A 15,517-nucleotide genomic window follows, 5' to 3' on the forward strand; every position below is an offset into this window, starting at 1 on the left:
TTACCTTCCCTCAAAATATTTCTCCAGTTTTTCAACATACTTATTCTCTTGTTCTTATCACTTTCTGAACCAGCTCTGGAAGTCCTGTTTCCTGGGTGTCTTTAGGTGCACTGTCATGGCTGCCGTGATGTCCTGACTCAAATTACAGGTTTCCCTTTCCTGGTCATTTTGACCTCTGAGTAGAGCCAGAAGTCTCAGAGTGCTGGACCCAGTGAATAAGGTGAGTGAGGACATAGCAGCATGTTTTACTTCACAGATACTGCCATAAATATTTATTTTAATGAGGCATATAAAAACTATAGTAAGTATTTAAATAAGAGAATTTTTTTTTTTTTTGTCTTTTTGGCTCTTTGCTATTAATCCCTTTCAAAATGCTTAAAATACTCCAAAATTCAAACATATTCCTGTTTTTGGCAATGTGTGTTTTGCTGAAATACTTTTCTAATTTCAACTCTCAGTGCATTTTCTATTTATCACTATTGCCTAAATTCGCCTTCAGAAAAGGTAACCACTCAAACATATCTGGTAATCACCAAATTTATGTTTTTCTTTGAATACATCCCTTCCACACAGAATTGCCAGATAAAACATAAGACACCCACATAAAATTTAATTCCAGGGAAATAACAAACAGAGAGCCTTTCATTCACCTGATCCACCCTGACCTACGTGTCCTCTGGGCCTGTCCCAGGGTTCTTGTAGTTTATCCCACCACTTTCAATCTGTAATATCGGATTTGACACACTTGCAGCCATAGCATACATGTCCATCAATTTGTATTTTACCTCCCTTAGTAAAGATTCATAGAATTTTCTTCACTGACTCACTCTTTTCTTGTTGAGTTTATACTTAGTTCTGGTTGTTACTGTGCATGAGATTCACTTGTATTTTTGTATCTATATTTTGAGATTATGATGATTTTTTTTATACTAAATCCATTTACACATAATTACTATCACTTTTTCCACAGAAGCTAAAAAATACATGAACTATTACTATCCTAACCATGGGTACTAAAGCTAGCACTTTAATTTTTCTTAGATATGTACCTCTTGCCATTCCTTAAACACAGTCCTAAAGTAAGATGTTAAATTACTAGTTGGGAAAAAAAGAATTCTCGGTTAGCCTCCATTCCTCACTGAATTAAAAAACAATACATGACTTTAATTAAAACCATCTTTGCTTAAATAGAGCTCTTAATTAATAAATTCAAACACTCTCCATCAAAGGCATTCACCTTGCCAGCTGCTCTAGGGTTTTCATTCACGTGCATCTTCCTTCTTTCCAACCCAGCTTCACCTAACCTTGGTTTTTCTCTTGTTCTAATTACTTAACACATGTTCATCTCTGATTAGCTGACATTAATTGGATCCGAAAACTGAACTGATTGCCCTGTATTTTTTTATTTCTCCACTAACCTGAAGTAACCTGGTACCTGCTTCCTTACTATTTTGTACTTCAGTACAATATAATATTCTAAATTTCTTTCTAGGACTTGAGAAGCCTGGAAACCTGAGTCTGTCTGCAATTCAGCTCACTGGTGCTCTAAGTGTGTCAACTCTTTCAGTCTTCAGAGTGATGGAAGATGGATCTGCTTCTCAAGACAGAGAGTACCCAAGCATTTAGATGAGCTTCTCTTCTTACCTCTATTGCTCGAATTACTTTAGAAAGTTCCTTAATAAGATGCCCCGGTCTAACATTGTCTGGAATTTCAAAGGCATGCTCAGATACAAGCTGTATTAACAAAGATAAGAAAACCAAAATTATTTACATTTTAATATACAAAAACTAATTTAATGAATACATTTTTGAGTTCTCTAGCCTTTATAGACATACACAGATAGCAGAAAGCCCAGTCTCGGAGTTCACAGAGTTGGTATTAAGACATCTTCAAAGGAGAACCTCATTATTACATGAAACCCTCTCAGACTGAGTTAAAAACTGACTTGTCTCACAGTTAATTTTCTTTTACATTAAGAATCTTGCACTCTACCTTTCAAATCATACTGACTTCCAGCTACAACTATTAATTAATAAATTAAGCATAACATTTAAATCACAATATATAAAAAATTTTTATGGGAAATGTAGGCATCTAACCCTAGTTTCCTATGTGAAGTCTAATTTGAATTATTTTATTTTTTAAAATTTGAATAATTTTAGTAAACTTTTTAATAGTCAAAAGCAAAATAGGAAGAAAATCCCATTATAAGGACGAGGAACAGGTGAGTTAAATATTCATTGATTTTTATGTCTATTTCCAAGTATTTATCTCTGTATCTAATAACATTTTGAAACTGGGTATGGTGCCGCACACTTGTAACCCCAGTACTTGGGAGGCTGAAGCAGGAGGATAGGTGCACATTCAAGGCAATCCTGGGCTACAAAGTGAGCTCAAAAACAGCCTGAACTGCATAGCAAGATCCTGTCTCAAAAAAGACAAAAATAACATTTTGGTTTTTAGGCACACTCAAGAACTTCTATATGATATTAGCATAATTTGTTAAATTATTAACAACAGTTATATTAATGGGGCTAATTCTGTGCTTTGATGTGCCAAGTATTTATGAGTATTAATTTATTTAACCTCTTCAATAATGGTATGACATAAATATTATAGACTGAACCTTCTTTATCTGAAATGCTTGGGACCAGAAGTGTCCTAGATTTCAGAGCACTTTGGATTTCAGATACTCTAATTTAAATGCTCAACCAGTATATTAATCCCATTTTGCCACTGAGGGAACTGATCCACAAAGGTTAGGTAATATATCAAGTGTCACACAGCTAATTAGTAATAAAGCTGAGATCTGAACCTTAACATCTAATTCTAGAACCTCTTAACATTATGTTGAGCTTCCTCTCAACTTACAACAAATTTTTGTTATTTTTTTTAACTTACAACAAATTTAACAGTTAAATGTGAACATGATTTTAAAAATGCACTTCGGGGCTGGAGATTTAGCTCAGCAGTATAAGCCCAAGGTTGTGAGCTTGATCCCTGGTACCAATAAAATAAAAATAAATAATAAAAGAAAATAAAAATGTACCTCAAATGTAACACCTTAACAGTAATTCAATGATGGTAACAAATTTACCATGAATGCATCAAAATTGCCTATGAAGTTTTTAGAATCAGACCTGCCCCAGATCTACTGAAGCGGACTCTCTAGAGGAGGATACAGGGATTTTTAAAACCTCTACAGGCAATGTCCATAAGCATGTATTTGTGAACTGCTTGCCTAAAACCTCTAACAGAAAATGAAACTTTTATAACATACACTTTATTTTATTTTTATTTAGTCATATGGTTGTTAATTTGCTTAGGATTTTCCTTGTCATTTGGATAATGAAGTCTTTGACAGTGGAAGACATGATTTTATTTTATGAATGTTTCCACAGTGCCTTGCTCAAATGGTGGCAATGATTTAAAAAAAAGTATAAAATTACTGGAACTGTAGCCTATTAATTATTGTCTCCATATAATTATATATTATATATATATTTTATATTTTTATAATTATATATATATATATATATTTTTTTTTTTTTTTTTTTTTTTGGGTCTTTTCGAGACAGGGTCTCACTATGCAGTTCAGGTTGGCCTTAGCTCACTTTATAGCCCAGGCTGCAACTCGCAACAACCCTCCTGCCTCAGCCTTCCGAGTGCTAAGATTACAGGCATGAGCCACCATGCCTGGCTATCTCTCAATATTTCTTAGGAGCAGAATTTTTATTTAAAAATAAATAAACAGTCAAGAAGTATGAGAATATGAAACTTATTAAAGAACCTTCTCAAGAGATAATCCTATTCCCCAACTACCTATTACTATTCCCCATTCCTTTTCTCCAATAAATTTTCCTACCCTTAACCTCTGCTGTTCATTCTCCAATTTCAGGGGACTCAAATTCAGCATATTTGATACCTAGCATTTCTCCTATATCATTTTGGAGGTCCCACTGAGATACCTGAAAGAAGGGATCCAACTACTAAAACAACTGTAGTTGCTAAGGAGTAATAGTTCTCTGGCTAAGCTTTATATTTCAAAATGCTTGCTATTCAAGCGCTACCAAACTCCAAGTGATCATTTAGATGGAACCAACAACAAATGTGCCAGACTCCTTTCCTGGAATTGACTAGATCAACCTTGTAAAGAGTTCATAACTGCTAAACACAACAGGACTTCTTTCTGAGGCCTATTAGATTAGCTCTCTAGAGAAGGCCCCCAATTGCAGTTTCCCCTACAACAACGGTTCTCAATTCAAAGCAGCTAGATGGAATCCACACCCTTTCTCCCCTAACCATAGCTAAGGGTACCTCTTCAGAGGGGAGAATATTAGAGACAGCTAAATTAGATAGAAATATAGTAGGCATTCAGACAGGGCTCAAGGGCGTCACTGCAGAAGATAGGAATGCATCAGGACTGTGGCTGAAGATTAAAGTCACAAGGACTAGTTTTACATCCTTCCCAAAGGGATAAATGGAAGCTTGAGATTATTAGTATCACCCTTTTGAGATTTTCCATTATCTCATTAAGGGTGGGCCATCCTCTCCCACTTATTAAGACTAAGCCACTAAGATTGCTAAGACTAAAGACAAGACTAAGACTATAAATTGACCAAAATTAATGATGTCGCTCATGTACCCCTGCTCCTATAAATCAGTATTACCTAAGCAACTATACTTGCAATTCTATTGGTTGATCATAATTTTGACTCACCTTATACCTGCCTCATGATTTTGGTCTATAAAACTTTGTTTGAGAGGTGGGTTTGTTGGCAACCCATTTGTGACCTCTCCTGTCTCTCGAGAGCTATTCTTATTCTCCATTCCCCCATTCCTATTCTCCAATAAATTTTCCTACTTTTTTTTTTTTTTCTTTTTCCTTTTTATCAGTACCGGGGATTGAACTCACGACTGCCTGCTTGCAAGGCAGACGCTTATGCTAAATCCCCAGCCCCAAATTTTCCTACACTTAAAAACATAAATATATAGTAAGTATTATGTGCAAAGCTCCATGGGGTTGGAATAAAGATGAGATAGTCACTGTTCTTCTCATTGCTCATATACCTAGAGGAGGAAATATGCAGATATCACTCTATATGATCAGTTTGAAGTCTGCTAGCACAGATTTTGTTCCCAAAGTATAAGGGAAGAAAACAGTAACTCCATATGAAAATTTGGGATGCCCTTTGTGTTTTTTTGAGACAAGCTTGGGATGCACTTCAGGCTAGGATGACCTCTTGGAGGTGGAGGAGCTAAAGGGCAAACAACTTCCTGCAAATGCAAAGCTCATGCTTGAACGATGCCACTCACCTTTCCCTTATGTTCTACAAGTCTAGCAGACTGGGAAAGAAGCTGCCATCCCAGACCCTAGCTTCCCATCCTAGTATCACCAATTTCTGAAGGTTAAATGAGATCATATGCATGCAAACTACGCACAGTGCTTTCTCTGTGCAGTCTAAGAGTTCAATGTGCTTTATTATTATTCTCTATCTACATGTTTATTCCTTAAATACTTGAATTACTTTCTTTTACAAATTAAAAATTTTAAAAAACTGTAACTTCTTTATTCTCATAAATATAACCAAAACCAAGAACATTATACTATATAATAAAATGTGAGCTATATTAAAGAAGGGTTTTCTTTCTACCACTGGCACTCATAAATGCTTCCAACACAGCAAAAGGGCTCTTTCTTAACCTTATCGTATAAAAAAGAACAATAACGACTTACTTCTTTTTTCATCCATAATTTTAAAGCAGTATGCAGTGCTTTCACTCCCTGTACTAGGTAAGTCTGAGGCTGGAAACCATCTTCTCTCAGTTCTATGGGAATGAAGTTGGGTGGGAAAAGGAGTTAACAGAGTTCTGACGATGAAAAGGATCAACTCTATGTCTTAAATAATCACTAAATAACAAATACAAACTTCCAAATGAATAAAAGAGAAGATTTGAATATGGAATAATTCAAAAGGCAAAAAAAGGAAATTACATTAAATGTAATTGTACTAAAAGTATCAAACAAAAACATACAAAAAAGACACCAACTTTTCAAGAGTTATATAGCTATATCAACAGACTGTCATTAATAAGCATTATTTCATAGTGACAAAAATTCATTTCACTAGGAAGAGCCATTTAAAATGTGTACTCAATAATACAGATTGAAAACACAGAAAGCAGTAACTAGAGAACCACAAAAAAAGTAACTAAATCATAGGGGGAGTTTAACACATGTAAGTACACAATTAAATAAGTAGATTTTAAAATCGTAGATATATATTTAATTTGAAATATCAAACTCGATTTATTGGCTTTGAATAAGATATTTATACCCAGTACTTGCAGAATATACATTCTTCTCAAACATTCACAGAACATTTAGAAAAATCTATTTCCTAGGGCCATAAACAAGTCTCAATAAATTCAAAGAGCTAAATCATCTGTATGTCTGCAGGCAATTAACCTAGAAATCAGTAACAGAGATCAGAACAAAAAGATAAGTAGAAAAAAGGTCATATGTTTTAAAAAAAATAGACATTAACAAGCAGACTACCAAACAACGTTTAAATTTTTTTGAAATTGCTGAAATCAGAAAATGTTTTGGTTAAACAACAATGAAATCAATGTATTATGTTACATAGTATACTACACAGACAAAATCTATACCTTTAAATGTTTATGTTAGGAAAAAAATGCTAACAATTAATGAGTTAAGGACCCACTTAGAATGCTTAAAAAGAAAACAAAACAACAGAAAAGGAGAAAAAAATTATTAGCAAAACTTAGCAAAACAGAAAACAAGATTGTTACACCTCAAACTGATTATTTGAAAGATAATAAAATTAGTAAAAAGAAGCACAAACATTCAGTACCAAAAATGAGAAATGAGACATTATAAATGCTACAGATATTAGTTGAGGATAACAGGAACAAGCCAGGTGTGGTGGTGCACACCTGTAAAGCCAGCACTCAGGAGGGAGACAAGAGGAACACCATTCCCGGGTATAAACAACAACAACAACAACAAAAAAAGACAAAAAAGTCTTAATTCTTTGGACTGGGGACTTAGCTCAGCAGCATAAGCACCTGCCCTGCAAGCACTTGGATATGAGTTCGATCCCTGATACAAAAAAAGAAAAGAGGAACCCCATGTGTTTAAAGCCAGCCTGCACTACACAGTGAGACCCTGTCTCAACAAAAACAAAATGGAAATAACTTTATGTCAACAACTATTAAAAAAAATTAGAAACATTTCTAGTAATTGATTTATCAAAATAGACTCAATAAAATTAGAAAATCTAAACAACCTAAGCTCATAGATACTGATTCAGCATTAAGAAATCTTCCCATGAACAGATAATATAAACACTACATATTTTGATCAGTAAGTCTTATCCATCGCTCCACAGATTCTTCTAGAAATCAAAAAAAGAGAGAACAATCCCAACTTTTTTCCAGAGATGAGCACAACTTTCATACCAAAATCTAACAAGGACAGTTAGGAAATAAAATACACCAGGCGTGGTGGCTCATGCCTGTAATCCCAGCACTTTGGAAGGCTGAGGTGAGAGGATCGTCGAGTTCGAGACCAGCCTGGGCTACAAAGTGAGCTCAAGGCCAGCCTGAACAGCATATCGAGACCCTGTCTCCAAAAAAAAAAAAAAAAAAAAGAAAAGAAAAGAAAATACGGGCCAATTTTACTCATGTGCCAAAAGGAAAAAAAAATGTATATATGTAATATGAAAATACATTTTCTGTATTTTATGTAGATTATTTACAATTTTAATATATATTAATATATCTAGAATACTTAAAGTAACATATATGAAATATACCATGGACCATAAGCGAATCTACTAGTATGAAAAAACTGTATCAAGAACAATGTTGGGTTAACATTAGAAAAATAATAGAACTACTAAGTTAAAAGATTAAAAGAAAACCAAACACCTTTTTTTTTTGTGGGAGGACTACATTAATACATGCATGAAAATCTTTTTAATAAAATTCAACCAACACCGATTATTTAATTAAAAAAGATGTAAAAAAATAAATAAAAGATGTAATCAATCTTTCGGCTAACTCAGAGTAGACAAGGACTTCCTAAACTCAATAAAGGTTATCAATAAAGACTTCCACCAAACACAATGATAAAACAGTGGAAAGGTGGAAAGCTTTCCTTTGAGCCTGGCAACAAGATAAAGATCCTACTTTTCCTACTCCCTGGGGGTCCTAGCCAACCTAGTAGAGCAGAAACAATTAAAACATACAAATATTCCAAAAAGAACAAGACTGTCATTATCACAAAAAATGTATGCAATTATACATTAGAGAACCAAAATTTTCTCAGATAAATTATTAAATAATAGTTTTTAACAAGATTTCCAGATGAAAAAAATCAGTATAAAAATTGTTTTTGTATTTCAACATCACCTGAGTTATTAGATTTATTCTTATGAACTCCCAGTATCTGGCCATTTTTGAAATAAAAAAAAGCAAATTTATATCATTCAATTATATATAAATACATGTAGTGTCAATACATTATTTATAATAACACTAAAATATGAAGCACCTAGGAATAAGTCTATTAAGAAGTATGCATTTGGGCTGGGGATTTAGCTCAGCAGCATAAGGTGCCTGCCTTGCAAGTGTGTGGGTATGAGTTTGATCCCCAGTACTCCCCCCACAAAAAAAAAGGTGTTTGGTTTTCTTTTTTTTTTTTTCTTTTTCTTTTTTATCAGTACCAGGGATCGAACTCACAACTGCCTGCTTGCAAGGCAGGTGCTTATGCCGCTGAGCTAAATCCCCAGCCCCTGGTTTTCTAACTAAACCAAAAAGAAAAAGTAAAGAAACTTCAAAAGATCAAAGATCTAAATACATGTTCATTCCACTATAATTTTTTATTTTTTATTTTTATTTTTTTGGAGACAGGTTTTCACTATGCAGTTTAGGCCAGCTTTGCATTCATTTTGTAGCCCAGGCTGGCCTCAAACTGGCAGCAATCATCCTGCCTCAGCTTCCTGAGTGCTGGGTTTACAAGTGTGTGTGTCACCATTCCTGGCTTAAGAACTCCATATTTAATGACATAAAAGTTTATCAAAATTGATCTCCAAATTCAATATGCTCAAATTTAAACCCACATGTTCTTATTTACTTGCTTGCTTTTTTCAAGGGAGAAGAAACAGGATAAGCTTATAAGAAGGTAATTCAAAAACTTCTATGGAAAACAAAGGCAAGACACGCTTGAAGAATACAGCAGAGGAACAAGCAGATACCAGCAGAATTCCAGAATGTAACCTGGAAACTGTGCACAGGGAAAGACTGATCACCAGCCTACCAGGACTGAAGAATGAGTATGGCAGTAAGTGCCACAGGCCCTGCATGCACATTCACACAGAGAACAGACAGGAGCAGCAGCTACCAAGAACAGCAAAATACAGCATTGGAACCCACGAGGATCTATAAGAAAACAACTGAAAAGATATCCCTTCCTACCCATATCCACAAGAAATTCAATTATAAATAAGCCAAAAGCCTAAATGTAAAACATGAAACTGTAAAATCTTTTAGAAGACTGTATCTGCAAGACTCTGGGATCAAGGTCAGGGAAGTAGCTCAGTGGCACAGCACCTACTTGGCAAGCGTGAGGCCCTGAATTCGATTCCTCATACCAAAAAAAAAAAAAAAAAAAAAACAAAAACCCAAGAAACAAAAAACTTTCAAACAAAGCACAAAAGGCATTAACGTTCCGTTTAACTGAAAAAATATTATGCTAAAATTAAGAAGTATTATCCTTCAAAAGACACCACAAAGAGAGTAAATAGTTAAGTCAGTTGGTGGGATGCCATCTGCAACATATATTACTGAAAGGACAAAAGTCAGAATACATAAAGAATTTCTCTAAATTAGTACAAAAAGACAACTAAATTGAAATATTGGGAAAAGATCCAAGCAGACAATTAAATAGAAAATCCAAAAGGTTATATGGAAAATGCTCAATTATATACATAATCAGGATAATGTATATTAAAAATATAAAGCAGTAGATTTGCAAACTTAAAACCTAATGTGACAAGTTTTAAGCATGTCGAGCACTGTAAACCCTCACACTCAGCCATGGGAATAAGAATGGGGACAATTTGGCATCAGCTACTGAATTCTATACATAACTTAGCCAGCAGGCCTGCGCTCTGAGCTAACTCTTGCACTGAGTGGCAGCCCTAAGGACTTCTGAGAAACATCTTCCACAATCACCCCTGGCTGTAAACCAACCCCAGTACTCAATGACTTCTATAGAACATCAATGCAAATGAAGTTGTATTCACACAACAGAACACCACAGCAATGGAAAGGAAACTCTACCCAAGCAAACATGGACCCATCTCACGAATACTACTGAGTAAAAGGTAAGGTCCCAAAGTGTATCAGCTTGAATACTCATACGAAGTTTACAAATGGAGAGAATTCAACTGTTTTACTTTACAATACAGCTGATAAAATCAAAGAAAAGGGTATCACAAAAGTTGAGAGAAAGTGGTTATCTCTAGAGGGGAAGGACGCAGGCATGACAAGGAGTTATAATGAGGGAGGTGACATGTTTCTGAGACATTGGCAAGACTATTTTTTGGTCTAACGTGTAGGGATTAACTGAACAATAGGCACTTTGTTTAAAATGGGCAACAGTATGTGTGTATGCAGTGTATGTGTGATCTGCATAGTCAGTGGTCTGCCATATATTTCACTATTATACAATAAACACATACACATAGAAGTCATTTATGGGTTTTTAAAACAAATTGATCATCTGAAACTTAAGAAAAATATTTCAGCTGTAATCTAGAATTCAGGTAAGTTAAAACAAAAGCAAACAATTTCAGTTCTGCCCAGTGGCTAATTTACTTACACAAATAAAACCCGGTTTATTGCTTTATTATCACTGAGATGAAACAGAGATCAAGTTTTGCAGAATCCACCCTCACTTAGCCCAGCTAAATACAAGCTTTATAGCAGCCTAAGAGTTGGCAGATAATAGCTCACAATGCAAAGTAAAAAGGTCAGCCATGAAAGAAGACACAAGTGGAGAAACAAGGGTAATGTGGAGAGACAAGGGTACCAGTCCTGTTTTCAGAAAAATGTCCAGCACGATGGGGAGAGCTGTAATGGTCATTTGGCTTTTGCCTTGGCGCGAATGGAGTGCATCAGTCAGCTTCATTCACTTGCCAAGTGTCTACTGACCTGGCTGATAAAACATTTTTTTTTCTTTGGTACTGGGGAATCAAACTCACAACCTCACACTTGCCGGGCAGGCACTTATGCTGCTGAGCTAAATCCACAGCTCCCTGATAAAACATTTTAAAGCAACCTACAAATACCCTTTTATAGAAATTCTTTTGGTTTTTTGTTTGTTTGTTTGTTTGTTTGTTTGTTTTTGGTACCGGGGATCAAACTCATGACTACATGCTTGCAAGGCAGGCGCTTACACAGCTGAGCTAAATCCCCAGCCCATGTTTTAAAAATCTTTATTGTATATGGCCATTGTTTACAAATAAACTTAAATATTTGTGAACTTTTGATGGTCTAAGACAAATAGTAAATAGCTCATTTTTTTACTTGTTTTTGAGACAGGCTTTCACTGTATAGTTTATACTAGTTTTGAACTCACTATGTAGGTCAAGATATCCTTAAACCACAGAGATTCTCCAGCTTCAGACTCGATCATAAGTCCTGGGACTACAAGCATATGCCACCATGCCCAACTTAAGAGTTATTTCTAAAACTATGCAAAATGCTGCTGTGGCTTTAAAAATAATGAAGAGATTTTGTCTTTTGAATAAATTCAATTCATTCTAAAAGTCAACTGATAAGCTCCTCTAAAGCATTAAGGAGTGTTAGTAGAATTTTTCCTCACTAAAATAGGAACTCAGGATCCAGGACAGAATAACCAAAAAGGTGGGAGAAAAAACCCTGAACCAAGTGTAAAACTGCCAATCTCTTAATAGTAGAGAGAGTAACTGAATGCAGGACTTGAGTCTGTTTTTCTAGAAAATAGGAACACTCATTAATGCTTTTTACAAGTATGTTTGGTCCACATTCCTAGGCTTGCACTTGTTCAAAGATTAAGTGCCTAGCTTCCACTCCAACCTTGGCAGCTGAGAACTGCGACTCTCTGGTTCACTATGCCATTCCTGCAGCCAAGCACAACACCTGAACACACACCGAGGTGGGATCAGGATAAGGGTCGCTGCTGGCGTAGAAGCCGGCCTGCATGGAAGGACTGCAAGGTGTCATTGTTCGTCTACTCACAGAAGGACTTGACTGCTTTTTTTGGTGGGGGGTGGGAGGGATAAATGATGAGCTTTATGTCAGTTCTATACATGCTATTCTGGAAAGTAAACTTTTGGTTGTTTCTTTCCTTTTCTCCTATGTGTTTTAAATGGAAAAAAATGTTTACTGTTTTATTTGTTTACATCTGTTCCGGGGGTTCACTGTAATATCAGCACCATTTGCAAATTGAATAGAAAAGTTAGACAATTCAAAACTAGACAAACTGTACTCTCACTGGTACCTGGAAATTGAATGTCATGTTTATTTCTATGTACTGTTTTTCATGCACTTCAGGCAGTGAAAATATAATCTCCAGTGCTCAAAGATAAAGTTGGAATATGTAAACATCAAAAGCTGAATTCCCCCTTTAAAAAAAAATAGCTGTATATCTCAACAAAAAAGCTTCAAAAAATATACACACCCTAAACTGACATTCAGGGATTGGTACGCTCATAGGCAAATTATATCAGCCAGCTGACAGTCACAATGGTGACACAGATACTACCTGATTCTCCCAGGCCATAAGAAACGGTTCCTGGGCCTTTTAAAGCAAAATGTTTAAGAACCATATGAATTAAGAGTCTCTTGAGGGGCTGGGAATTTAGCTCAGCGGCATAAGTGCCTGCCTTGCAAGCAGGCAGTCGTGAGTTCGATCCCCAGTACCGATAAAAATGAAAAAGACAAAAAAAAAAAAAAAAAAAAAAAAAAAAAAAAGAGTCTCTTGACAAGTTGGGTGGTGGTGGTGCACACCTGTAATCCTAGCACTCGGGAGGCTGAGGCAGGAGGACAGTTGCAAATTCAAGATCAGCCTGGGTTACAAAGTGAGCTCAAGGTCAGCCTGAACTATATAGAGAGATCTTACCTCAAAGATTAAAAAAAAAAAAAAAAAAAAAAGCCGGGCATGGCTCATGCCTGTAATCCCAGCACTTGGGAGGCTGGAGCAGGAGGATCGTTGCGAGTTTGAGACCAGCCTAGGCTACAAAGTGAGCTGAACTGCATAGAGAAACCCTGCCTTAAAAAGATAAAAAGTCTCTTGACAGAAGCTACTTTCTGTGAGTGAAGTACCTACAAATGCTTAAAAATAACTGCAGGTCGCTGGAGTTATAGATGAAATGAGTCTTTCTCAGTATCACCACTGTGCTTCCGGTACAGGCGTTTACATGCTGAGTTCTAAGAATGCAGGTTGGCTGGCTATCGGCTAGAAACTAACTGCTAAGAAGGTTCCTGGTGGGAGAAATCGTGAACAGAGTATTTTAAAAAACTAACAAGGATAATAGCCATACTTTACTAGAAAAATCTTTCTATCATGCAGTTTTAAGGAAGTTTACAAACATTATGCATCATTATATAACAGAATGTGTAAAGCATTAATTACCTTTCAAGGTTTCCAGCAAATTTTTGGCTACAAACCAACATATGGCTTCAAAAAAAGGGAATTTGAAAAGATCTGGTGTTTTTAGCCTTTTTTCCATCTCATAACACCTAAATAAAGACAATTGGAAGAATTATCTTTACTATTAACATTTCAAAGTTAAATGAAGATAATCAATTTAAAAATATACTAAGCAGGATATAACATATAAAAAAAAAAATCAACCAAGTGTTGTAGCTATTAAAACACCACAGCTGGACAATGCCTAATTATGATCTTACCTAGGTTCTGCCCTTAATAAATTTGAGTGTACTTAATAATTACATTGTGCTTCATGAAAAATCATATCTTGGAATTTGTAACCTAATTTTAGCAGAAGCATTTTATGAAGATTCTATTAAAATAAGTGAAAAGTTTTTTAAAAAGTTAGTTCCAAGTGTTGGACAACACTGCAACATCCAGTCAAGTTTTCTTTAGTAAATATTCAAGGTCAAAACCACATCTGAGGTGGGTGTGTTTGTGCACACCTGTAATCTCAACATTTGGGAGGCTGAGACAGGAGGATCACCCTGAGTTCAAGGCCAGCCTGAGCTATGTAATGAGTTCAAGGCCAGCCTGAACTACATAGTGAGATCCTGTCAAAAACAAAATCAAAAACTCATCTCTGATACCAGTCATGGTGTGATGACGGGAACCAGAGTTTGCCAGTTACTATTAAGTCTTCTGTCACAGTCCCTGCTGGAATATGTTAGAGCAGGCGCTGTCTCTCCCGTACGGACAGCTCAGGTTCAAGAGGCGCAAGATCCAAACTTGCTGTGTATGGGTCTGACCTTGACTTAACAGTCCTACAAGGGCCACGATCTCCTGCAGTAACTCCATACATGCAGAGGCAGAGCATTCAGAGCTTCCCTTGGGCACACAAAGTTACAAGAGTCACTACACTCAGGGAAGACCTAACATATGGCTTCCAGCTAGGTTTTCCTAGTTCTCCCAGTCCTCATGCAGTTATCAGCCAGGAGCCATTTTTGCCCCCCTCCCCCACACACTTGCGTAATAATATCTTCCTCATTAGATTACCTGGTGAATAGTTACACAATGATCAAATTTTCATATGTAAGAGGAAGGCTTGTTAATCTTTCATCTGAGCAGAATTAAAACAAACATTCTGACAGCATCCTGATGGAAGGACTGCTCTATTCCAGCACCAGAGGTCGCAACTGAATCTGACTTAACATTTTCCTCATTGCAAAGCAGCCAAAAAAGAGTATATCCATCTTTACAAAATTTTGAAATTTGCTAGCCAGATGTGGTACACACCTGAATTGTCAGCACTTGGGAGGCTGAGGCAGGAGGATTGCTTTGAGTTTGAGGCCAGCCTGGCTACACAGTAAGTTTAAGGCCAGTCTGGACAACACAGCAAGAAGCTCAACTCAAAAAGAAAAAATTAATTTGGAGAGATAAAAATCATGAAGAATGAGTCATTATGTTTGCTTTAGATTTGAAATGTATCAAAGCATCACAAACAAAAGTTTTAATTAACACTTCTGTTAATAGTTCCTATTCCTAATCATTTCTCTAGACCTATCTCCATGGACTCTCAAATAAAATACCTTGTGTTTTTAAAACAAGCAAACAAAAATGTCCTATTTAAAAAAGACAGAAGATCCTTTCAGTGCTAGTGACACAAACCTGAGCTGCATGCCGATGTTAAGGTTGTGCAGAAAGTTTCCCCCAAAAGCCATACAGTCCTGAGACGTGAGCACAGCATGGATCCACCCTGAAATGGTTAAAATATGTAAGTCAGTGACTCT

At 36.0% G+C, this 15,517-nt stretch overlaps 1 protein-coding gene across 1 annotated transcript in view; it reads right to left on the reverse strand.

Annotated features, from left to right (window-relative positions):
* The window catches only part of Kdm7a (lysine demethylase 7A), an 87,206-nt gene that overhangs the window by 17,065 nt on the left and 54,624 nt on the right, over positions 1-15,517 (reverse strand). Inside the window, exons 8-11 of the mRNA XM_063249595.1 lie at positions 15,396-15,483; positions 13,710-13,816; positions 5,739-5,830; positions 1,645-1,734 (exon numbers count right to left, since the gene is read on the reverse strand). Of these exons, the coding sequence (XP_063105665.1) occupies positions 1,645-1,734; positions 5,739-5,830; positions 13,710-13,816; positions 15,396-15,483 (377 nt within the window). The remainder of the gene's footprint in view (positions 1-1,644; positions 1,735-5,738; positions 5,831-13,709; positions 13,817-15,395; positions 15,484-15,517) is intronic.

This window comes from Cavia porcellus, unplaced genomic scaffold, assembly GCF_034190915.1.
Source record: "Cavia porcellus strain 051 isolate PalLab524CR breed Dunkin Hartley unplaced genomic scaffold, mCavPor4.1 scaffold_6, whole genome shotgun sequence".
Lineage (NCBI taxonomy): Eukaryota > Metazoa > Chordata > Mammalia > Rodentia > Caviidae > Cavia > Cavia porcellus.